General features: G+C 53.8%; 1 protein-coding gene across 2 annotated transcripts in view; it reads left to right on the top strand.

Moving 5' to 3' along the window:
- CPLX2 (complexin 2) overlaps positions 1-21,061 on the top strand; it is a 79,589-nt gene extending 58,528 nt beyond the window's left edge. Inside the window, exons 1-4 of one of the 2 annotated variants that reach the window (XM_014860034.3) lie at positions 9,019-9,249; positions 16,256-16,374; positions 16,521-16,696; positions 17,462-21,061. In XM_014860034.3, coding sequence (XP_014715520.1) covers positions 16,344-16,374; positions 16,521-16,696; positions 17,462-17,659 — 405 coding nt within the window. In that variant the 5' untranslated portion in view covers positions 9,019-9,249; positions 16,256-16,343 and the 3' untranslated portion in view covers positions 17,660-21,061. Of the gene's footprint in view, positions 1-9,018; positions 9,250-16,255; positions 16,375-16,520; positions 16,697-17,461 lie in introns of those variants that run through there. The other variant, XM_014860033.3, reaches the window with a different exon arrangement.
- The last annotated feature ends 3,186 nt before the right edge of the window (positions 21,062-24,247 follow it).

Genomic DNA, 24,247 nt, shown 5'->3' with positions numbered 1-24,247 from the left:
ATCTCAGGACGTGTTACTGACAGAATGGATCCCTCCTCCTCCGTGAGTCCCCATCGCCAAAGGGCTCAAACCTAGAGAGGAAGCCAGGCGAGGAAACCTACCTTCAGTGTCAGGCTTAGGGTCGTCAGTGCCGCAATGAAGAGGTCCACGTGGGAGCACAGAGGAAACCCCTGGTTCAGCCCCGTCTCCCAGAAGGGATTTCTTCTGCTTTAGCTGAGCCGTGACGGTCCGAATGAAGACTGGGCAAGTGAACAGAGCAGACAAGGCCACTCCTCCAGGAGCAAACAGCATGCGCAAAGGCTCAGCATCGCCAGAGGACAACGTGTCCAGCACGACATGGAGCAGAAGTGGCTATTAATGGAACTGGAGACAGCGGTCAGGGACTATGGAGGGCCTCAAAGGCCAGTTTAAAGGACTTGAACTTTCTCCTGAAGGCAATGGGAAGACATTAAAGGATTTTTGTATCAGTTAAGATCCTTTTGGTTGGGAATAAAAGAAAAAATGACTTAAAGTGGCTTTAACAAGAACAAAATGGAAAGGGCAGTTATTGGCTCATAAAAATGACAAGACCTAGAAGAGCTGCAGGCACAGCTTGATCAAGGTGTAAACAATGTCATGAGGCTAGGATTTCCTGCTCTTCTTTTCTTGGCTCTGCTGACTCTGAGCTGGTCCTCATTCTGAGGCTCCGTGTGGTAGCTCCTGGGAACCCCAATCACATCACAGTGGAGTTAAAAGGAAGGTCTGCTTCCCTTAGCTCAAGCAGAAGTCCCAGAATTGAGTCTCTCTGGCCCCAGTTGGTCTGATTTTGGCGGTGTGCCTATCCCTTAACTGATCTGTGGGGACGGGGGACCACACGTGCTGATTGGCTTAGCCCAGGTCTTGTGATCCACCCATGGGTCCAAAGGATATCCACAGGCTGGCTCCTCCAAAGCTGATGCCACACGAGTGAGGAGTGGGTGCCGGGTGGCAAAATAAGCTGTGACCACAGTGTTTCCAGGAGGGGAATGATGCAGTCAGACCCGTGTCTCAGAAAGCTAAGATGCTCCCACAGATCTGGACGCCAGTCAGGAAGTCAAGCCGAAGGCAGGGGCAGAGTCAGGAGCAATGGGTAGGTGGCTGGTATTAAGAGCCAGGCTGAGCCAAACAGAGCAGAAGTGAGCGAAGAGCTGCCACAGACGGGGTTTCTTATTTAAATCCTTGGGGCAGAGTTCCGGGGCCCTGACCTACAGCCCCCCTCACTTTTGATCATCTTCAGGTCTGGAATACTCAGCCCGTTAAGGACCAGCCTATGGCGAGGTTCCCATACAGGTTCCCTAGCAGGGTCACCCAAACTCTGGGACCGGTTGTCCTGAAGCTGCAGACGCAGGTTCAGCTTCCCGAAACCCACCTAATTCCCCTCTGGAAATGTGGCCACCCATAGAGACACACCAAGTTCAAATGCTCCTGATGCCACTGCTTCTTGGCTGTGTTACCCTGAACGAGGCACTTAACCTCTCTGAGTCTGAATATCTCTATCTGAATATAAAGTGGAGGTGACGACATGTAAGGTAACGGAGGCGCTGGTGTGGGGATTAAATCAGATAAAGACTATGAATCAGCCGCCGCAGTGAGAGGCTCAGTCAATGAACATGCCTTCCTCTTCAGCCCTTTCAGCTTCCCCTGGCTCCACCTTCCCCAGACCTCTCCAACCCCTTGTTTGTTTGCCAAATAAAGGGTGGTTTTGTTTTATTTTGTGCTTCTGCCAGAAAGAAACACCCGAGGTTGAGCGACGCGGAGCAGCCACGTTCAGATTTGTGGGTGGAAAATTCCTCCTGCTCTTGGCCTGCAGTCTCAGCCCCCTCTGGGCTTCCCTTGAGCGGCTCCCATCTGGGGACACAATCTCCCTGCCCCTTGTGAGCGGGAGAGGAAGTGAGGAAGCCCAAAAGGGGAGTGAAGAAGTGGAAGAAACATCTCCATTTTCCTCTAAGCTTTCCATTCTTTCATTTCTGATTCGAGCTTAGAGGAAGCTGGGGGAATCACAAGGCAGAGTTCCTTGACCGAGAAGCTAGGAAAGGAGGTTCTGCCTAAGGGTCCCACTGGCCCAAACTCCATAAGAAACCCCGCCTTGCTCGGGTGTTGGAGGGAAAGAGAAGCAGTGCCCCCTGAGATGGTGTTGCTGTGTCCCAGACGCCACGTTATCTGAGCCTCATGGTCGCCACGGGAGGTCAGGGTCGCTCCCCCGTTTCATCAAGGAGGAAACTGAGTCTCAAAGTCATACTGTCTGGACGGAGCAGAGGCTGCTGAGACATAACCCACATCTCTATGTGGCCAGAGCCCCACTGGCACCCCGCCCCGTCCCTGCTTTGGGCTTCCAATCCCATCTGGCTTGCAAACTGTGTGTATCGACTCTGCTCCTCAGAGCTGCCTCTTCAACAGGACAGCACTCAGCGTGTTGTTTTACTGTGGACTGCGGGCGTCTCTCCCCCGCTCGCCTTCTGAGAGCTTCGAACCAGAGGCTCCAACCTGAAGGGATCTTGAGCGCATGAATTGGTCCACATGTCATCTCTCTATGGAGTATTTGCATCTCTCGCTGTGGAGTAAAGAGAGGAAAAGAAACGCCAAAACTTCCTAGATATCTTTGCATGGGAGAATGCGTGGCGTGTCCTCAGCCCTCCATACATGCTTGATAAGTGACTAGTTGAGTGAAAAACTCCCCATCACATAGGGTTGTGGTGAAGCTTAAAGGGCCGACAGCTGTAACATCCCTAGACCAAGGCCTGGCCCTCGGGAGGCATGTTAAGAAGTGCGCAGCCGTGTGCCGCGTGTAACTGGGAAGCCCTTGCCCAGGAGAGATGAGGCCACTATCTCGCTGTGTGGCGTTGAGAAGGTCCCTTCCCCTTTCCGAGACTCTGTTCCCCATCTGTAAATTGAGGACACTGGCTTAGATGATCAGAAAGGCCATTGCTTTTCATGGTCATTGCATTTTCATCGCTTTGTATGCATGTTTCATCTCCCTTCACTCCACTCCTCCCCAACACACACACACACACACACACACACACACACACACACCAATCTCCAAAATAGCATCGTGCTGCCCCTGGGCGCTCTCTCTCTTTCATTTCCTTGACCAGAAGCTCCATGAGCTTATTAACCTCTGTTGTCCACGTTCCTCAGATACGCCTGCTTTAATAAAACAGCAATAACGTCCCCTCAGATTTATTTTATCAAAGAGCATGATCTGCTCTGTGGGCCGGGTGTGCTGGTCCTAAATGGAAAGAAGTCATTTCCACCTCGCTCGCTCCCTAAATGCCAAGATGGAAAGAACATTTATCTTCACAAATGTAGGCGACACCATAGAGGCAGCCCTTCAAGGGACCAGGGAAAAAGCCTTCCTTTCCAGAAGAAGCAGCGAGGCTGAAAAAGAAAAATTCCTCCTAGAACAGGAACAAAATCACACGCCAGGGTCATTTACAAACCCACAAGTCTAGACATGAAGGTTCGTGGAATTTAAGATTCTAAAGTTGTGAGTGAATGTGTGCAATTAGTTGAGTCAGCTTCTGTTAATCCTAACATGTCCTCTGATTCCATGATTCAGATTTTCTATAAAATAAGGGCCCAGGATCACATGATTCTCAGATTCTATTGACCTAAAGGCTAGGGGTTTTCAACCAGTGGGGGTACAAGAGCACCTTGGGGCTTAGTAAGCCATTTCTGGGCTACATTCCTGGGCTCCTGGCTCAGGGATTTCAGTTCACTGCGTGTGGGATGAGACCCAAGAATCTGCAACTTTTTTAACATCTCCTACCCCAGTGGTTCTGAGTAGACGTGGGCCCCTCTTGGACATACAGTGTCGTAGAGAGCCTGTCATTCTAAATGTGATTCTAAATGTGATTCTAAAATGGCCTTCTGCTTATGAGTCTAGCATTCTGGAACTCTGTCATTCTGTCTCCATGCGCCTAAGGAGAGGATTCTAACGTGTAAAGACTATATTTCTGAGCATGGGTTTCACATGGGGAGGGGAAAAGGGACGAAGTATCATGAGGGTGGAGGGACATTCTGGAAGGGGAGCTTCCTGAGGGCGCAAAAATCAAACTTTGATGCCACACCAATTGCTCTTGAGCAGGTCAGCTCTAGGACTCAGAAACGAGGAGGCTTGGTGAGGTGCGTTAGCTGGCTCAGGGGTGACATGAGCATCTGGGGTCATCAGAGAAGAATTCCTGATGGACAGGGAGGTCCAACCACCTCCTGAAGAGTTGGAAGGGCTGAGGTTATAGGAGGGGAGGCAGAAATCACAGCAGAGAGCTCAAAAAGGAACCAGAGGCAAGGGAGAAGCGATTTATTAACAGAACATCCTCCCTGTGCCGGGTGGTGGGGGATGCAGACTGGTGTGGCAGACATGAAAATGCCAGGTTTCAGGAAAGCTCAAGATGAGAGCGAGCTAACTGTGCGGGGATATCCTGGGGTACAATGTGTGGGCTGGAAGAGGACTGCTTTGACATGCTAATAAGTGCCTGGATCTGGGAGGGTGGGAATGGGAGGAAGGGCAGCAGAGGACCTCTGAAAGGCTGGTGGGCAGATGCTGGGCTGGGGAGGGGCTCTGGGATCGAGAGGGGCTCCCCAGGAGGGTCCCACGCACACACTTCATGCACCATCAATGAGTAAGGTTCAGATGGGGAACCTGGGACGCTCTTTGTGAGAAACAAAAGTGGAGAATGGAGAAGCGAAAGGTTTCTGCAGCTTCCTAGGTGGGGCAGGAGCCAGCAGATTGATTGCCAAGGGCCTCTCTGGTGGGGGGAGAATGGAAAAGGAGGGATCAGTCACTCTTGGTGACACATTTAGCCTGAATGCCTGCACAGTGGTGATGACACACTCTTGGCTGCACATAAACACCCTTTCTGCCTCACACAATGACAGTGAGACATGTGCCAGTTCATCATGACACACTTACACCTGCACCCTTACCACCAATGGTGGCGCCATTTCATATTGATGGTAACACCCTATCACCTATGTCACCTCTCATTGACAGCAACAATTACACATACACCGTTACACAGAAATGGCGACATATTCCCAGAGCCTTTGCGTATGACACAGTCTATATAAATGGCGCCCTCTGTGGTTGTACACTGCACAACCTGCACAGCTGTACGTGGTACCTTTGCCTTACACCCAAACCGTCACAAACTGCCATTGACATTCCACTGTGACAACAACCACTTAGCTCTACACCTGACGATACACTCACATCAGAGTCACTTCACATCAGGAGGGATACACCAGCAAACACTGAGAGTCACATGGTGACAGACACATACCTGCCCTACCAGCACCTGTGTCCCTCCACATGGATGCTGCATGGTCCGGCACTGGTGGGCACACACACAAACGCACCACTGCGTTCCAACAGGTTTGCCTTCACACTGTCATTCCATGTTGAAGGAGACAGACTGGGACCCTGACCTCATACCTTGACAGTCATGGCAACCTAGCCATTATCAGTGACAAGAGGAGAGGCATTCATCAGGTGAGCAAGGTGGCCTAGAACCCTTACCTGTTCACCACCTCCACGATTCTGTTTCTGCCCCTGGCACGTGGCCGCTCCCTCAAACGGAGACCAGCTCTGCCCTCCAGGCTCAAGCTAGAATGGTAGGATGTGGAGCGGGCGTCTGGAGCCCTCAGGGCCTCCCTGCACCCGCCACCTCAGCTCCCACCTGAGGTCAGCCCCGCAGCAGCTTCCAAGTGGCTTGCAGCATGCCCTCTGGATGGACGCAAGGCAGGGAAGAAGTGGGCTGACCTTTGTACGAGCACCATTCTCGCTGATCACTGCATTTATGGTCTGTGACAGTTGTCATTCCTCACACACTGTTCCCTGATCCTCACACAGAGTACCGAAATTAGCTCTCTCGATTGGCTTCCTAGTGAACATTCAAGGCATGTACATATCATTTAAAAATCTGTTCAAATATGGCCCCCTGCCCCAGCCTCCGGCTCATAAATAAAAGTGGAAATTCAGCACCAACCGGGGTAAGACACCTTAAGCAGAGCCACATCCATATTTTACCAGGTGACTCGTAGAAGCTGTCTGCAGAGCAGGCTCTGCAAGGACCCGAGCTGGGGTAGGGGGACTTGCAGCTGGGTTAGAGATGCAGGAGATGAAGGAAATGCTGACAGCCCACGTGACATGAGGACCCCGATCTGGTGTGAATTCATGGTAGGCTTTTTTTTTAGTGAGAAACTGGAGAACAGGGAAGATGATAAATGTCAATATAAAAAAAAAATCTGCAGAGCAAAAGTTACATTTCCATAGGCCGTGGGATGTGTCAGAAGAGAAGCAGCCCGGCATGGCGGAAGGACCCCAGAGCTCAGGGTCAGGCAGCCCTGGGCTGGAATCATGGTTCTTTCACTGTATCTCCCTGGGCCTTTCCTTTCTCATCATGAAAATAGGGGTTTATGTGAACTAAAGGGGAGAAGGTACTTCATGCAAAGCACCAAAATGAGTGCCTAAGACACGATGGGGCCCCAATGGTTGCTACGTTTAGTAATATTACAATCGTTAAGAAATGTGTATAATATTTAGTGACTTTGCAATGATAATAGAGTATTTGGGAATCATGTCCAGGCTGGTAACACTGAACAGGGAGCAAGTACTCATCTCCCCATCATCTTTCTTCAACAGGAAGCATCAATAACTTGATGTCATGATTTACCCCTAATCATTCAAAAGGATGAAGCCACCAAAACTTGACTGAGCTGTCTTTTTATTCACCAGTAAGATTTTCTGCAGCTAGACACGATTCATGTCAGCTCATGCAGTTTTTTATAGACTCATAGAAGCTTGGGTTCAAAAGGGGTTTCAGCTGTCACCTATCACCCAACTGCCATCTTCCAGGGATGGGAAATTCACCTCCTCAGACGAGGCACTCCATACTAGGGCTGGACAGCTCCAATTGGTAGAAGGGTCTTCCTCTTAGAGCTTCTGTCTGCCTCCCTTTACCTTTCCCCCATTGCCCTAATTCTGTCTTCAGCACTGGTAAAACAATAGTACTCCTCTTTCCTTGCAATGGACATTTACTCACTCAACAAGCATTTCCTTAGCACCTACTTTGCAGGCACCAAGCTAAGTGCTGGAAGTACAAGTTGAGAAAACTTGCCAGCCCTCCAAAGGTTAATGCCCCTTCAGCATCCTCTCCTCCAGGTGAAATATCCTCAAATCCTTCAACCTTCCCTCTTTTGACCTGATTTCCAGATGCCCACCACCAAACCACTCCTTTCTCTTCTAGACATACTCAAGCTTATTAAATTCTTAAACTGTGGTGCCCAGAACAGAGCCCAGTATTTTTCTGAAGGCCAAGTTGGGTTTCGACGTCCATGTCAAAGGCAAGGCCCGTTGTGGAAAAAACCCAAATGTACTGAGAGTGCTGCCAGCCAGGCCCCATTCACAGAGCTTCTGTTCTAGAAACAAGGAGAAAGGAGAGAGAAGGAGAGGGAGAGGAGGACCGTGATTTTTGAAATGGCACGACGTCAGGTTTTCCTGCCCAGAACTCCCCTCAGGCATGAGTGGCGAGTCCAAGTCCCTCTAATCAAACAGCCTCCCTTCTGCCCGCCTCCATTAGTGTCTGCTTCAGGAAAGAGAAGAAAAACAAAGAATGAGCATGCTGACAGGCCAAGACAGCATGAAACAGAGAACTCAGACATAAAGGAAAGGCCTTCCCAATCCCAAGCCCCACTGCCTGTACGGGAAGATCAGAGATGAGCCTCAGAAGGTGACTCTTTAGGTGAGGAGGGTGGGTTCACCAATGGCTTGTGACTGCTGGGGGTCCCCCACTTTGAGGCCTCTGCTGTGAACATATGTAAAGGAATAGTCTCCCCTGGCTGGAACAAAATCACGCCTCCTTCCTCTTCCAGATCCTGTCCTTCTGCAGCTCTTGCTGCTCCCTTCTTGGAAGGAAGCCATCCCCTTACAGAAGCAGAAGTCATCTCCACTCTGACATAACCCTGATTGATGCATAAGCTCCTGCAAATCTTTCAAAGGCCTGGTACAAGGTCCCTTCTCTCCGAAGCCATTTTCCTACACATCAGGCTGGATTAAAGGAAGTATTTTAGAGCCCAAAGGTGGCAGGCAGAATGGAGAGGCTCATTAGGAGAGAGTAATAAAGTGAAAAATGAGTATGAGAAGAGGAGGAAAGGCAGGGGTGGGGGTAGATGTTGCCTTGCCTCTCGGTGTTCCTTTTTATTCCCTGGCCATAGGAGAGAAAGAAATGGCCTTCTAGAATAAAGTTTGCTAAAGGACTCCTTATTCGTCACAGAATATGAGATCTAGAAGGGATTGTCAAGTGACTCATCTAAGCCCCACGGCACTTTTGCAGCAGTCTTCTCCCTCCGGGTCCACATGGAGGTCTCCTTACCCACTACCAGGCCTTACTCACATGAGTGTTCCATCAGTGTTTCTTGAGTGCTCCTGTGGCAGGACACGATGCTGAGGGCCTCAAAGATGATCTGATGGTGATCCCATTCTGTAGGGGCTCACAGGCAAGAGGCATGCAGCAGAGGAACAGGCGCCCCTGAAACATGGGTGTGTCTAGGGGCAGTGGGAGCTCTGAGGAGAGTGTGATCAGTCCTGCCTGGAGGAATCAAATAGGGGGCTTTCCTGAGCAGGTGACCTTACATTTCTGCTTCAAATAACCCTTCCTCCATCCCTGAGCCCCAGTGCCCCTCAGCGCATTGAAGCAGCAAGCTCATGGTCCTAAGAGCTGTGGCCAGGACAGACGGTTGTGGGGGCTGGAGGGGTTGTCAGGGTGGAAGGGGACAGTGAAAGGTGGAGGAAGAAGGGGAGTGGAGAGAGAAAAGAGGAGGGGAAAGAAGGGAGAATAGGAAAAGGAGAGGGAGGGGGAGGAGGAAGAGACGAAGAGAAGGGGAGAGGGGAAGAGGGGGGGAGGGGGGAGAGAGAGAGAGAGCGAGAGAGAGCGAGAGAGAGCGAGAGAGCGAGAGAGAGAGAGAGAGAGAGAGAGAGAGAGAGAGAGAGAGAGAGAGAGAGAGAGAGAGATTTGAATTTCCCATCTGGAAGGGGAGCGGTAGCACGTCAGGGCCTGGCTGAGGGGCGTGATTGGAGGGCGCCTCCGGCAGCCGCCCGCGGCAGCAGCCACGGCCCCAGCTCGCCCGGCGGAGTTGCACGAGGCGGCGGCGGGAGCTGGAATAGCAGAAGGAACCGCCTCGCTGAGTCGGCCGGAGCCCTGCAGTGGCTCAGACGGTTGCGGGGACCGCCAGGTCGGTGCTGGCCGCAGGCTGGGAGGGCGGAGCAGGGTTGTGGGCAACAGGGTCCTGGGTCTCTCTTCGAGGCCACAGGACAGCCCGGGAAGCTGGGGAGTACCGCTTTCGGGGAGACAGCTTCCCAAGACTGCCCCGGGCGCGGGAATGGGAGGCTGCGCGGCAGCGGCGGGGACCCTCCCGGGCGCGCTCGCCGTGGTGCTGAAAGGACAGCTCCCCGCGAGGGAGGAGCGGGCCCCAGCCGGAGACCCGCGGACAGAAACGCGAAACAGCGCGGCTCCCGGGAAGCGAGGACCGCCCCGAGGGCGGCGGGAGACTCAAGTCTGAACCTAGAGAACAACTCCGAGCTCTCGGGGGTGGGGGTGGGGGGACGTCGATCTAAGCTACCTCAGGCTGTAGTTAACCCGGAGCCACCAGGGCGCTCTTCGCCCCAGAGGAGGGAGCTGCCCCCGAGGGGTACAGTCGGCCTCCAGGAGTGAGTCAGAGGATGGCGGGGGGGGGGCGGACAGACCGAAGGTGGAGGGGAGGAGAACCTAAACGTCGATTGGGAGTAGGGGGCCAGGGAGAGTATTTGTCCTCGGAGGACGGGGAGCCGAGGTTTGGGCAGCTCACGTCCGCTGCCTGGGGTCATTAGGAACGATCTCTTTTATACCCTCGCCCTACCCACTCTGCCCCCTCCCCCGGCAAAGTTTGAGACCGGGCTGGGTCTTGGGGTTGGAGCTCTGTGGTTGGGGGGAGGGGAGCTCTCAGTGGCCAACCGACACCTCCGGGGCAGAGCTGCTGGCTGTGTTGGTCTCCGCGGGGGACCGGGAGAGGGGAGTCAGAATTCCTGTCCCCTCTTCAGCAAGGGAAACAGCAAAGCCCCCGCCACTTCCGCTCTTCTGCGGGAGCCGGTTCCCTACCTCTTCCCATCCTCCACTGCCCCTTCCCCTCCCCCAGTTCTTCTCCCTTCCAGGGGCGTGCTGGGGGGTGGGGTGGGGGTAGAGGGACATCCCCTGTCTCTGCCACCGCCATTAGCGTAGGGTCCCCTGCAAAAAGCAAATGAGTGTTAAATTGAGTTGCAGTGAATATAGCCCGGACTTGAGCGATAAAAAACAGGAAAACAGCCACAAGGACAAACACTGCAGGTGCCCCAGTCTGCTTGTCAGATGGTGGGGCCCAGTCCTGAAAACCACCTGGGGCTCAGACGGCCTAGCCTGAGGAGGTGCCTCCGCTGCTTTCAGGCTGGGATGGGCTGGGAGAGAGTCTGGGAGAAGAAGCTGAAGACGCGCCCTGAGTCCCGGGCACGCCGAAGGCAAGGAAACGTGGTGCCGCTGCAGCATCCCTCCCCCGCCCACTCTCCGTCTCCCCGCCCCCAACCCAGCATCCCCACCAACACCACCACCACCACCACCACCACCACCACCCTTCCCGCGCAGGGATAGACCAAGTCTTCCCGCAGACCCGCTGAGGAGCGCCTCCTGGCGGTCTGGCCAAAATCCTCAACCGTATGCAACCTGCCGGCCCTCAGCACTCCTACAGCCATATGGCAAAATATCTACACACACGCCTGCACACACGCTCACGCAGACTCACACGATGCCTAAGTTCAGTTAGATACGCAGGATCACACTTTGAATGCGTACACTCTCACATACTCGCTGACATACATTAAATTCAATCCAGCAAATATGTCCTGAGGATCTACCATGAACCAAGAATATTGTAGACTCTAGGATAGGAGAAATGCACCAGATACAGGCCCTGCCCAGAAGGGAGCTCAGAGTGACCAAGAAAGGAAAGACACATAGTTGGACAGAGCAAAGGAGCTGAAGGCAGGCAAGGATGCTCTAGAAAGTGCCATGGGTCTCAGAAGAGGAGGGCACCATCACATCTCATGGAGGAGATCCCTGAAATTTCTTGGAGGGAGTGATGTTTGAGAGAAATCTTCGAAAATTAATACTGCTGCTGCTGCCGATAATGATAACAACGATGATGATGACAATAGTTAATAGGTACTGAACACCTACTATGTGTCAAACACTGGGCTGAGCGTTCTCTCACTTAATGCATTCTCTCCTTTAATGCTCACACACACCTTGGGCATAGCGTTATTGTCTCCACTTTACAGGTGAGAAATGATTAAGTCACTTGCTCAAGGTCACTTAGTAAGTAGTGGAGCCAGGATTTCAACTGGCAGAGATGAGGTTAAGAAGTTCCAAGGCTGTTGAAATAGCATGAACAAATACCCAGGGGTTTTTGGAAAGAATATGTGTTGAGGTGTAGCTGAAGCAGAGCCACGGGCCAGGGATGGGAAATGAATGGCAAGGCAGGCAGGTGCTAGACTGTGCAGGACTTGAAGGTCAGCACAAGGGCTCTAGCTGGTTTAACAAGGCCACGGGGAGCCATTGCAGGGCGTGTTTGCATGAGCAGATCTGCCCTTTAGGAAGATTAATCAGACAGCCACGTGGAGGATGGATGAGAGCTAAAGGAGGGACAGAGTTAGAGGTTATGCACAAATCCAGAACCTCGAGGCCCTGAACAAAGGCATCAGCAGCTGTAGGAGAGTGAGGTGTGAATGCAGGAAGCACTGTGAAGCTACAGTCTCCAGACTTCTCCCTCAGCACCCCGGATGAATTGTAACTCACCAATTCCTTGTGTGGTTTTTGTCCAGTGTCTGCCTCCCAGCTCACTGACTGCTGTGAGAGCAAATGCTGGGACCGACAGAGAGCAGGTGCTCAAAGAATACTGGCAGTGCGAGTGAGTGAATGAATGAATGAATGAAGAATTTGCTGACTCTGGAGTTTCTGGTTGAGGCAATTGGAACAAGGCATGCTGGAGGAAAAGACAGTTGGGTAGGGGAGGCAAGTATGAAATTGATCTTTGGACAGATTTAGTTTGAGATTATCCATGTGACAGTATCCTTCAGAGTTAAATGTGCAGGTTTGGGGAGACAGAGAGAGCTGTCTATGGCTAAAGAAGGGCACTAAACCAATAGCGGTAGGCGAGGTTCCCAAGGGAGACAATGGGAGAGGGAGGGGCAGCAGAAGGGGCAGGAGAGGGAAAGATTGCTTGGGGGACACCTACATTTTGGAAAGGAGTCAGCCAAGGAGAGAGAGAGGATGTGTCTGAAAATTAGGATGAAGCCCACAGAGTGCTATGTAATGGAATTCAAGAGGTTCAAGAAGCAGGCTGAAAAAAGCAGGAAGGCCTGGGATGGGGGTTGGACGGTGGAAGGGGTGGGGGTAGGGGTCATCATCAGCATCCAATGCCACAGAGGGATGGAGGACGAGGAGGCTGCGAAACGCTCCTTGGTCTGGCGTTCAGGAGCCTCTGGCAGCTCTGACTAGGGCAGTTTCAGTGGCAGTGCAGAGGCAGCAGATCTCTGATCTCACAGGGCTGGAGGGCTTGACTGGGAGGCGAAGGAGTGGAGGCAGCAAGTGGAAACCCCTCCATCATGAAGTTGGAGGGCAGAGATTAAGGGAAAGGTGGGGTTCAGAGCAGGAGTTGGAGAAGGAAGGGGATAAAAGAGACCTATGGAGAAGAAATTGAAGACGTGAGGAAGAGGAAGTGATGATGGGTCAAGGAGGAGGCATGAGGAGAGAAAATCTGGAGCACAAGCAGAGGATTGGCTTCAACAGGAAGAAAGGAGACCTCTTCCTTGGGGGCTAGGAGGGGAGGTCCCGGGAGCTCACACTAGCTGGCATTAATCCTTTTGATAATGACAATAGCCACCATTTATTGAGCCCCTATCATGTGCCAAACACATTCCACAGATTATTTCTAACCCTTCAAAGTAGTACTCTAATCCTCACTTTGTAAAGAAGACCAAGACACAGAGAGGTTAAGTGAATTACTATCACACAGCTAAAAAGTAGCAGATTCAGGATCCGAGTCAGACGTGCCTGACCCCCTAGCTCATGAGCCTTCCACTGCACCACATGAAGTGGGAGGGAACTCACCTGCTGAAAGGGATGGGACTGGAGTAGGTCCGGCCTTGAGAAACTGGTTAGGGCAGTCTTGACAGGATGAACAAATTGCTTAAGAGCTGAGGGGCCCATGTTGGGAGTCAGCAGCAGGACTTTGGGGTGGGCCCAGGAAGCTCGGCCAAAGAATCCCAGCGGGCCCCGAGTAGGAGGCACCTAGAGCAACAGGGATATAAGGGTGTGAGCACTGAGAAGACTCAGCCCTTGAGTAGATGTACTCTGCCTACGGGGGTGGTGGTGGTAATCAGCGTGTGCTGAATGAATGCATGGAAGCAGGGAAGTCTGGAGAAGGAGGTGGCTTGGTGATAGAGAGATAGCATGCTGAGTTTGAGTGGTGCCCATGGGACATTCAGGGGGAGGTGTGCAAGGGGAAGGCAAGTGTACTTCTTGACTTATTTATTGCCTATTTCCTTCCACACACACTCACACTACATACACCCTGGAATGTAATCTGCATGAGGGCAGGACTTTGTCTGTCTTGCTTACTAGTATATCCCCAGCGTGTTACTAGCCTAACACAGTGCCTGACACATAGTAGGTGCTCAACTACTACTTGCTGGATGAATGAATATAGGAGCCAGGAGCCCAGATAAGACATCTAGGTGTCATCAGTGTCAGCGGCCATTAAAGCCCTTAGAAAGGATGTGTTCCCCCAAGGAAAGGTTAGTGTGGGAAGAGAGGCAGGGACTGAGGTCAGTGTCCTGGGGAACACATTTATTGAAGAGACAAGAGGAAGAAAAGGAGCCAGCAAACGCGGGGGGGGGGGGGGGGGGGGGGGGGGTGGGGGGGGGAGAAAGAGGGAGGGAGAGAGAGGAAGAGGAGGGGAGAGGAGGCAGCAGGAGAGGAGAGAGAACAATAGGACATGGGGAAGTGAAAGAACTAGTCACAGAACCAGGAGAGGAGAGGCATTTGAGGATACAGTGGGGCGGCTAGCAGTTCAAGAGCTGCAGAACTGCTCTAACAGAAGTGCTGCAGAAAGGGCCCAGAAGATCATCTGGCCCAGCAGAGACTCGTCAGAGCAGCAAGTCAGGGAGGAGGCTGGACCTAAAACCCAGGTGCCCCGTGGACCAATTTGAAACATCTCAAATTAGAGTCCTGCATCCTCCACTACCACCTGGCAATTCCTTGAGCTGCGTGTACACACAGAGGAGAAACCCAATAGTTCCTGAAATCATTTGATTATTAAATGGTTCATTTCCTGTTCTTAGAAATGCAGTCTCTTTGCAACGTTCTGAATCAAATGAAAACATCTTGATTGACTGAGCTGAGCCGCCTTCAAACTCAGAATTCTGGGTCAGAGTGGGTTCTCTTGCATTTCCTGGAAATCCTGTTCCCTTTTGGCATGTCCTCATAAAAATGCAGTCAGCAACAGCTAACAGTAATGAGCACTGCTACACACCAGGCACTTGACCAGTCTCTTCCCTTCTCCTTCAAACATCAACACGAGGGTCGGCTTACTACTCCCCATTTGCAGGGAAGAAACTGAAGCTCTCCCAGGGAGCCACAGCCACAGGAGTATCGAAGCCAGGTGTCTGACGTCAAAGTCCCTGGAGATGCTTTTCTCTTCCATCATGACTTTTCCTCCTCAAAACAACCTATCAGGTGGTCTGATGGTTTAGAAGTCCTCAAATAAATATCGGAATAAATAAATATTTATCAATAGAATCAAATGAGTAGAATCAAATAAACTATTGGAACCCATTTTATGAAAAGATCTCAGCCTGCCAATGTATTTTCTCATTTTGAAAGAAATGAGGAAAAATCCATCAACAAACACCCAGTGACCTTGAACTCAACCTAGCTGCAATATCTGGCCTGGCTTCTGTGCCCCCATTTCCCAGGACCCCCTTTTCCTCCTCCCAAATCATAAAGACCCCAGGACTGTGTGGAATGAAAGGCCTTGGGGGGTAGGCCTGGCCTCAGTTGACCATCAAGCCACGTCACACTTTGGATAGCTTATGGCTGTCCCCATCCACAGCTGAGAAGGGATTTGTGGTGGCTTTGCCTGTGAGAGAACCAGTGAAACTGAATGGTTAAAATAAAAAGGAAATCTCTAAGAGTCAGACATCATGGTTCAAATTCTCAGGGATGGGGAAGAGGGGAAGAAGGAAGCTGGGGGGAGGGAGGCTCCGGGCTCTCTGCCCTCCTCCCCCCAACACTGGAATAGTGCCACGGTTATGCATTTTGCATATTGAGATTTCCATTAAGATTTTATTTGAAGAAAATCTTCAGAGGCAAAAAAATAATAAAAATACAATAAAAACGGAAAGTCAGTGATTTAGGGAGAGGGAAGCAGAACTAACATAAGCTGAGTGCTTCTAAGGCGCGAGCTTGGGACTTTCAAGGCCCTAAGCCCCAAGAACATTATCACGTCTCCAACCCCTCCCCCATGTGTAATTCAAAATAAAAATCAATATTAAGCTATAAAACACAAAACTTACAGTACGCTGCAATAAAAATAACTGATTTCTCCCTTTGTCTAATTTCGGAGTCTGGATGTGCTCCTGCACGCTGGCTGTTCTCATTTCCCCACCCCCCGCGCCGATGTGCGTGGGCCCTGAGCACAGTCTGGTCCTCTCCAGGGGCTCGTCCAGCGGCCCAGGCTGGATTCTCTCCAGTCTGCACAGCAGCCCTGGGAACGGAGGCACTGCCATTTCTACCTTAGAGAGGAGGAAACTGGGGCTCGGGGTAGGCTCACTAACGGGCTGAAGGTCACATGGCAAACAAGCAGCGAGGGTGGCATTAGAACCCAGCTCAGCCTGACTCCAATTCCAGGTTCTTTCTAACGCTGCTGGCTTCAATCCAGTTAAAGCAGTACGGTCAAGACGAAGGTTTTCAACTCAGACGCCGTTTGGCAGCACGTACGTGCCTGGACATAGCGGCTGCTCAGGAAACAGCCCCCTGCCGTCTCGTTTCCTGGGTCTTGGCCCCAGACTGAGGGTGCCGGTGCCTGAAGCACGGTGCGGCCGCCGTCTGTGTAACGCCACAGCCCTGACTGCGCAGAGGCCTCTCCCACCTGACCCCCAACTCCTCTTTTGCAGGTTGCCACATCTCCCTGAGGCAGGCCTGCCGGGAGCGCTGCATGCAAATTTGGTTGCAGGCTAGGGGACACTAACCGGAGTCGTAGGCATGGACTTCGTCATGAAGCAGGCCCTCGGAGGTGAGACCCGCGCCCCGCGCCCCCCACCCCTCACCCGCAAGTGGGGTTCCAACCCAGGTGGAAGGATGCCCCAGGGCACCTGGCCCCTCTATCCCCAGCCCTGGCCCACCGTGACCCCGCCCTCTCCCTTCCCAACCCATCCGCAGGGGCCACCAAGGACATGGGGAAGATGCTGGGAGGAGAGGAGGAGAAGGACCCGGATGCGCAGAAGAAGGAGGAGGAGCGGCAGGAGGCGCTGCGGCAGCAGGAGGAAGAGCGCAAGGCCAAGCACGCGCGCATGGAGGCCGAGCGGGAGAAGGTCCGGCAGCAGATCCGAGACAAGGTCAGCACCGCCAGCCCTCGCCAGAGAGTGGGGAGCACCGAGGTAGAACGGGTCCCCCCAGCCCGGGCCTCGGGCTGCTCTGAATCCCAGCCCTCACATTATACCTAACTCTCTCCGAGCCTCACTCTTCTCATCAGAAAAATGGGTGTCGCAGGAACACCTCGCTCAAGAATGGTTGTGGGATTAAATAAGATGATGCACATAGGAAGTGCTCCCTAATGTTTGCGGCTCCGGGCCCACGATCACATACCCGAAACCCTAGAGACCAAATATGTTTAGAGTCCAGAATTTGGGGACTTTTGGAAAGTACCATAGTGCCCTGGGCACCCGTTACAGTTACGCGTCACTCCCGGTGGGTCTGGGGCTGCCGCGCTGTGCCACACAGTTCAGTGCGTGTCTGGTCCCACCACTGCCATAAATCACGGCTATAAGTAGTCTTCCATGGTTCGTGTCGTGTTTTGTCACCGAAATTTGGCCGCAAACATATGGGAGAACTTTCAGCTTTCAGATCTCGGGGGATTTCAAAAGTGCAGAGAAGTTATTATGAGCAGGCGTCAATTTTAAAGGAAACGCTATGTGCTGTCTCTCTGACTGAGCGCCTCCTGAGGATGGGGCAGTCCTACAAGGAAGGGGTTCCTGTCCCCATTTTATGATGAGAGGACTGATGCTCCGGGGTTCCCATGAGCTGCCCCAGCCAAGTCTGCATGAGCTTGAAACCCAGCTGTCTGCCCCCGCTCATGCTCCTCTCTGCCCTCCCCTCCTCAGTATGGGCTGAAGAAGAAGGAGGAGAAGGAGGCTGAGGAGAAGGCCGCCCTGGAGCAGCCCTGCGAGGGGAGCCTGACTCGGCCCAAGAAGGCCATCCCTGCGGGCTGCGGGGACGAGGAGGAGGAGGAGGAGGAGAGCATCCTGGACACGGTGCTCAAGTACCTGCCCGGGCCGCTGCAGGACATGTTCAAGAAGTAACTGGCCCTCCTGCCCTGACCCACTCTACTTGTTACTAATTTTTTTTTTTTTTTTGGTTCTTTCTTTTCTTTTTATTCAGTTAAGTCTCAGTTCTGAAGGGGAAAACCTCAGTTGGCCTCCGCCCTCCTTCCCGGGCCAGGGGCTCCCCCCTTGAGCACTTCCTCATACCCCCTTCATCCCAGGGTATCCAGCCCCCACCTCACTCCCAAGTCGCTAGAAAAAGTGAAGACAGCTTTTCCCCAGAAGGGGGCGTGGAACCCAAAGCGGGATGCACAGGGGGCCCCCTCCAGAAGCCTAAGGTCTATGCTAGTGCGGTAACCCCCCTACATTCCTTCATGCGCCCCACTGCCAGGAGGACCACTGTCCCCAGCCAGCCAAAGTAATGACACATTCCAGCCCTGCCCAGCATGCTGACCTTGGGCCTCTGACCCTCAGGTCAGGGCAGGGGCGTTGAATGGCCTGGCTCTTAGGAAGGGAGTCAGGGCAAGCCTGCACTGTGAGGGCCCCGGCCTGAGAGGCCCCACTGTATTCTGGCCAGGCCTGGGTCTGGGCAGGAGGCTGGGGCTCTTATTCTTCCATCCCCCTGAAGACACCCAGCCCAGGAGCACCCCTCCCCCAGCTGATGAGGCATAGCCCCTGCCAAGCCAGTCCCTCCAAATGGATCCTCTTTGGACTTTAACTCATCTGTGGAGGGGCCCCAGGGTAGGGCAGCCCCTTGTTCCCCCCAACTCCACTTAGGTCCTGGGACCCCACTGCCAGGCTGGGCCCAGCTTGCCCAGCCAAGGGGCTGCCCAGGCCCCCCAGAAAACACTCGGAGCCATTGGGCAGCAATGGCCCATGCCGTGGGATCCTCCCATTGGCGCAGCCAAGCTGCCCCCATTCCTATCCACCCCTCTTTCCTACCCTGTCCTATCCATGTGTTTCCAGAGCCCCGTGGTCCCCAGGAGGACCCTACCTGCCCAAAACCCTAAGCCTTTGGGGAGAAGCCAGTTCCCACTCAACAGAGGCATCTGTCCATTCATCTCCTTGGCCAAGAACAAACTCTCCTCTGGGATGTGTGAGACTAGCATTTGTCCCCCACCCCCAAAATTCTCAAGGCCTCCTGCTCAGTCAGTTGTGTGAGAACTGGGGGGCCATGGAGCACATGAGAGAGGAAAGTGTGTGTCCATGCATGCACAAGTCTGTAGTGCAGAGACTGCATCCGCAATTGTGTGTCCAGAGATTGTACATATATGTGTATGTTTAGAGTGTGTGTATGTCTTGAGATTGTGTATGTGTGTTGGTCATCATATCCCTGTGTTAGAGACTGTGTACGCTAGGTAGCCTTGTGTATGTGGGCTTGTTCAAGGTGGTGTGTATGAGTCGAGACTGTGTCATACATGTGTGCTAGGCATCTCGTGTATTTTAGCTTGTATCTACATGTGTTTGCAAAACAGCATGTGTGTCAGGAGTGATGGGTATGTGTTAGATGTTGTAGATGTGTGTATTTGAGAGAGTTGTGAGATGTGCTGAGACTGTCGTGTGCATGCGTGTGGGTCTGAAAAGGCAGTTGTGTGGAAGGACATGTGCTTGGGGAGAAAGAACTTGAGTAAGATGCCCCCTCTGGGCCCCAAGACCATTGGTCACAGGTTGCCACATCCAACAGGAGACCTTGTCCTTGACCTAGAGTCCTCCTGCCCTTGAGGGGTTCCTGCCTGGGTCCTCAGAAGTCTACTGGGACAGACCCAGGCAGTGCCCCAAGAAGCCATGCTGGGCCCCTGCCAGGGCCCACCCCAAAAGCAGGGGCCAGGGAGGGGGCGACTTGCCTGCCCCCAGAGCCCCTGCTCCATTGGCCCCAGTTTGCATTCTGCAGGTTTTCCATTTTAGTGGATTTATGCTTTTATTTCAGAGAGAGATGTGTGTCTCCTCTGTCCGTTTCCAATAGTTAAAGCCATATCAGTTAGACTGCAATACTTCAAAGACGAGACAAAACAATCCATATGTTTAGGGAACCAGAAAAGTCCCCTGGTCTATCCCTTCTCAGGGAGCAGGGCCTCAACAGCGCCAGCTCCCTAGACCTGCCCTTCTCCCACGCCCCGTCCCCTCCCCTGTGCCCCTGTGTCCTGCCCCGCAGGGGGCCTGTGTCTGTGCCTGTGTCTGTGATGGGGAGCCACCTTGCACCCCTGTTGTCTGCTTGTCTCTTTGTGTCTGTTATCCTGGGCAGGATGGTCATTCTCTAGAGCCCTGGGGCAGAGACAGGCAGGGCCTAGTTTAGGGACCCCAGACCTCCCCAGACCCTGTATGTGAGCCCCACCTGGACACAGGAGTGAATTGCAAGTGTTCAGAAAGGTCTCCCCCTTGACAAGGGCCCACAGACCTCGAAGGTGGTGCCAGGGCACAGAGAGTGCCAGATGGGCAGCAGAGACTAAGGCCCAGGGAGCTTCAGGTGATCAGGGGAACCTAGCCATACAAGATATCCCAGGTGGGCCTGAGGGACCCCAGACCCTCAGAGGGCATCCCTGGGGGTGGTCTCCACAGTTCCTCTGCACCCTCAGAGCAGGCTCAGGGCTTTACCCATGTGAGAGCGCCCTCCAGACTGACTGGCTTAGTCTGGTGCAAGTCCCAGACTCCTCCAGACTCTTCCAGCCTACTCTCAAGCAGCAGGACTGGCGGTCTTCCTGGAGCTGGGAACAGGGGAGGAATTTCTGCCTGGAGCATACCTGGCTCCAACCACTGCCAGGTGATCATTCTTGGGTCCAGGGGGACACGATGACTGTCATTCCTGACACAGACCTGACTGTGGAGAGAAGCTAATGTATGGCCCAGAGAGGATGTCGTGTGCAGCACATTTGAGGGGGGCACAAAATATGTGTGGGATGCTCTAGCAGGGAAGGGATGTTCACAGGACGTACCTGGGGTGGGAGGAGTGTGATCCACTGGGTGGGAGGGGGGTGAGTGTGTCACCCACAAATGGGGCAACATGCACATGACACACTTAGGAGTCAGGGGCAGGGAGGGAGCGAGCCCAGAAGTCAGCATGCACATACACACACACAACACATAGGGAGACATCCCCAGGCTAGGGAGAGAGGAAGGAGCAGTCATTGTGCATGGGTGAAAACAGGACAAAATGCAAGGGAGTGCGCACCACCCAGTGTGGGCGTGTGAGCTTGCCGGGGAGGCCACTGCCGTGCTTGTGTGCCTGGAGTTCACCGCCAGAGCAAAGGGACAGGACCTCTCTGGATCTCCCACACTGGGCACTGGCAACAGGCCAGGATTTCCACACGTGGACATTCTCCACTCCAGGTCTAGAAGCTCCTGGAAGGTCCTTACCGGCAAAGCTGTGTGGGGTCTCCTCCAAACGCAGGAAGTCAAGAGGTGTGTGTGTGTGTGTGTGTGTGTGTGTGTGTGTGTGTGTGTGTGTGTGAAAGAAAGAGAGCAGAGGGGAAAGAGACAGAACAGAAGTATTTCGGCCCAGGCCCCTTCAGGTGGGGCAGCTGGTGGGCAAGGCAGCCTCCCCGAAGGCTTGTGTCTAGAGTAAAATGGGGCAGACCCTTAGCCCAAGAGCCCCCGGCACCCAGCTGGCAGGGTTGCCTACCCCCACCACTCAACTGCTCCGTCTTTCTGGGGTCCCACAGGCCTTTACTAGACAGGGGACCTGGGGGTCCAACTGGCTCAGACAAGGGCACGTCTCCCAGGCCTGAGGACGTACCTCCCTGCACCTGGTCCCCACTCCTGTTGCCCACCCTCTTTGCCGGGGACAGAATGGGAGGTGCTCGGGCAGGCCCGGGGTAGGGTGGGGGTCCTAGAGAGACTCAGGTGAGGACGACCATCCTGCTCCTGCGGGGGAATCCCTTTCCTACACCTGTGCCGTGTCCTTGTTGCTCTGCTTCCTTTCAATGTGTCAGTGCCTGGGGGAGGGGAGGGACACTCCCTCATGCCCCCTGAACCTGACCAAAAGCCATGGCTGTCGCTCCCCCTTTGTATGACGCAGATGCTAAGATGTACCAAACCAATCATGACAACAAAGAAAACACCTTGTACAGCAGCCCTCTGTCTGTCTGTCCTCTTCTGTCCGTCAGCACCACCACAGCTACATGGGGCACCAACTGGCGGTGGGGGGGCGCAACCCATAGAGCTCAAGAGGCCCCAGAGAACCTTCAGTTTTACCCTCACTGCTGGCCAGGACGCTGTGGAAACAACCCCAGGAATCAGTCAAGGCTAGAGTGGGAGCTGGCTCCAGAGGCTGAGGCCCACTTACCTCCCACCCTCCAAAGCCAATAGTACACTCCAGGAGCTGGTGGTCCAGCCTGGTCACAACACCCCACACCCCATCTCTGGCCACCTTCCCCCAAAGCTCCTCAGGGTGTGGCATCCTGACATGCTGCCAAGTGACATGGATGAGCAAAGGCCTGTCACTGGTCATCCCACAAACGTCAGTGGAGTTCCTGCTCTGCCAGGCAGTGTGCAGCAGGCTGGGGACACAAAGAGAGGACACCACTCAGCATGGGTCCTGACACAGACACTTCCCAGGCCTTGCTAAGGAGTCAGGACCAGACCAGAATACCCCTCCTCTCTTGGCTGCCCCACACCATTGCCCTGCCTTAAGCTGCGGCTCATCTTCCCTCTGTTTGGCTAGGTAGTCCCCACTCCCCACACACTAGTCTCCCAGCCTCCACCTCTTCCCTTCCATGCTCTCCCCACCCCACCCATTCCCCATCACCCCACCTCTCCTAAAAGAAACAGCTAAAACACAAACTTAACCACCTCACTCCCCAGCCAGCACCCTTCAATGACCTATGGGATAACATCAAAACTGTCCAAATGGCCTTATGTGACATGACCCCAGCCTGCTAGGTCAGACCCACACCCAACTCTGCTCCAAGCACCCCTGGTCCCCACACATGCCATGCTGTTTCGTGATGCATATTCTGTCCCCTCTGCCTGGAACGAATGTCGCCCTCCCCTCCCTGGTACACCCCTCTAACTTCTCAGGGTTCAGCTCAGCATCAGCTCCTGTGTGAAGCCCACCCCAACACAGCCCCCAGCCCCTGCCCACAGCAGTTTGTTGCTGTGCTTATATGACAAAGAGCACCACGGCTGAGCGCTAGGATAGCGCTGGGTTTGCTGGTGGGTTCCGGCACCTATCAGAGTAAACAAGCGGTCTTGAACAAGTCACTTAACCCCTCTGAGTGTTTGCTCCCAACTGAAATGGAATAGTAGTCATTGCTCTGACCTCTGCAGCTGTGGGGAGGCAGCGGGGTCCTGCACACACCCTCTTAGGACTGCCTGCCAAGCATTCGGTGAACGGCCCTCTGCAGATTCTACTGTGAGTTACATCTCTGCACAGACCCTCGCTAACTTGGGGGCTCTGTAAGGGTGGGGCTGGCTGATGCCCCCTGCTTCCCAGCATCACCACACAGTCGAGCCCACGCTGAGTGGCTGCTCAGGACCCCAGTGCTGACTCAGGGCCCAAGCAGTCAGTCTCCATTTCATCTACACAGTGGCCACAGTCACTTTCCCTTCAGCTCTCTGCGCCTATGGATGGTGGGGGGAAGAGAGGCAGAAGCTGACCCCTCCCTCTTCTGTGCCCTAACATCGCCCTTCCTGCCTGTTCTCCCAGAGCTGCCCATGGCCCTGGCCCAGTGCACCCTTGGGGCAGCAGGTCCCCAGACTCTTGGAGTCAGGGAGCTCCGTGTGCAAAGGGAGGAGTGAGCCTGTGGAGATGGAGGGTACTCCAGGCAGAGGGGCTGGAGGAGACAAAAGTAGTCTAACATGGGAGGCAGGAGTGGGGAGGGAGAAGCTGGGGATGTCTGCAGGAACTGACTGAGTTCTTGGTGAAAAGCCGAGAGGTTGGGCACATCAACTAGGGTGCCAGGCAATGGAGCTCAGGCTCAACTTGCAGGCAATGGGGAGCCACTGAAGGCTCTTGAGCAGAGGTGTAACATGATCAGATGTGCAGATTGAGGAAGATTGTTAGGGCTGTGAGGAAGATGAACTGGGAGTAAGAGGCTAGAAGCCGGGAGCCCAGGGAGGAGCTGGTGCAAGGTCAAGGTTGGAGGTGGTGAGGCCTGACTTCAGGCAGTGGTGAAGGGACTGGGAGAAGTAGGCGGATTGGAGAGCTATACAGGGGGGCAAACTGGCAGGAGCTGAGGAGGAGGGAGAGGGCCATTGCCTTTGTCCCCATCAGGCTCGGTTCTCCCAGATCCGGAACACTGGTGGGAGACAGGTTCAGCGGAAGATAATGAGTAGGACTGAGGTGCCTGGAGAGAGTCCAGTGGGCTGTCTTCTCTCCACGCTGGAGAAGGACAGAAGAAGCACAATCCGTGCTTTGCGTGGGCTAGCCCCCAAATGGAGCGGTGTCTTGACCATTTACTTCACCACAGGGATCAAAGCACAGGAAATCAAGATGCCTGGAATGGGGAGAGGATTTGAAGTCGAATCCACCCTCCCATGCAGCCCAGGAGCCCCTCCTGCGCCGTCTTTGGTGGACGACACTCTGCTTGGATTCCCCACAGTGCGGGGGCGCTCCTGGCCATCGGACGGGTCCTTCTGACTCCTACAGCAAAAGCTGCCAGGAGGCAGGGGGTTAATGAAGCCTCCTCCAGC

The sequence above is a fragment of the Equus asinus genome, chromosome 9 (assembly GCF_041296235.1).
Source record: "Equus asinus isolate D_3611 breed Donkey chromosome 9, EquAss-T2T_v2, whole genome shotgun sequence".
Classification (NCBI taxonomy): Eukaryota; Metazoa; Chordata; class Mammalia; order Perissodactyla; family Equidae; genus Equus; species Equus asinus.
Note: the sequence above shows the minus strand (reverse complement) of the source record. Positions and strands in the feature narration are given on the sequence as shown.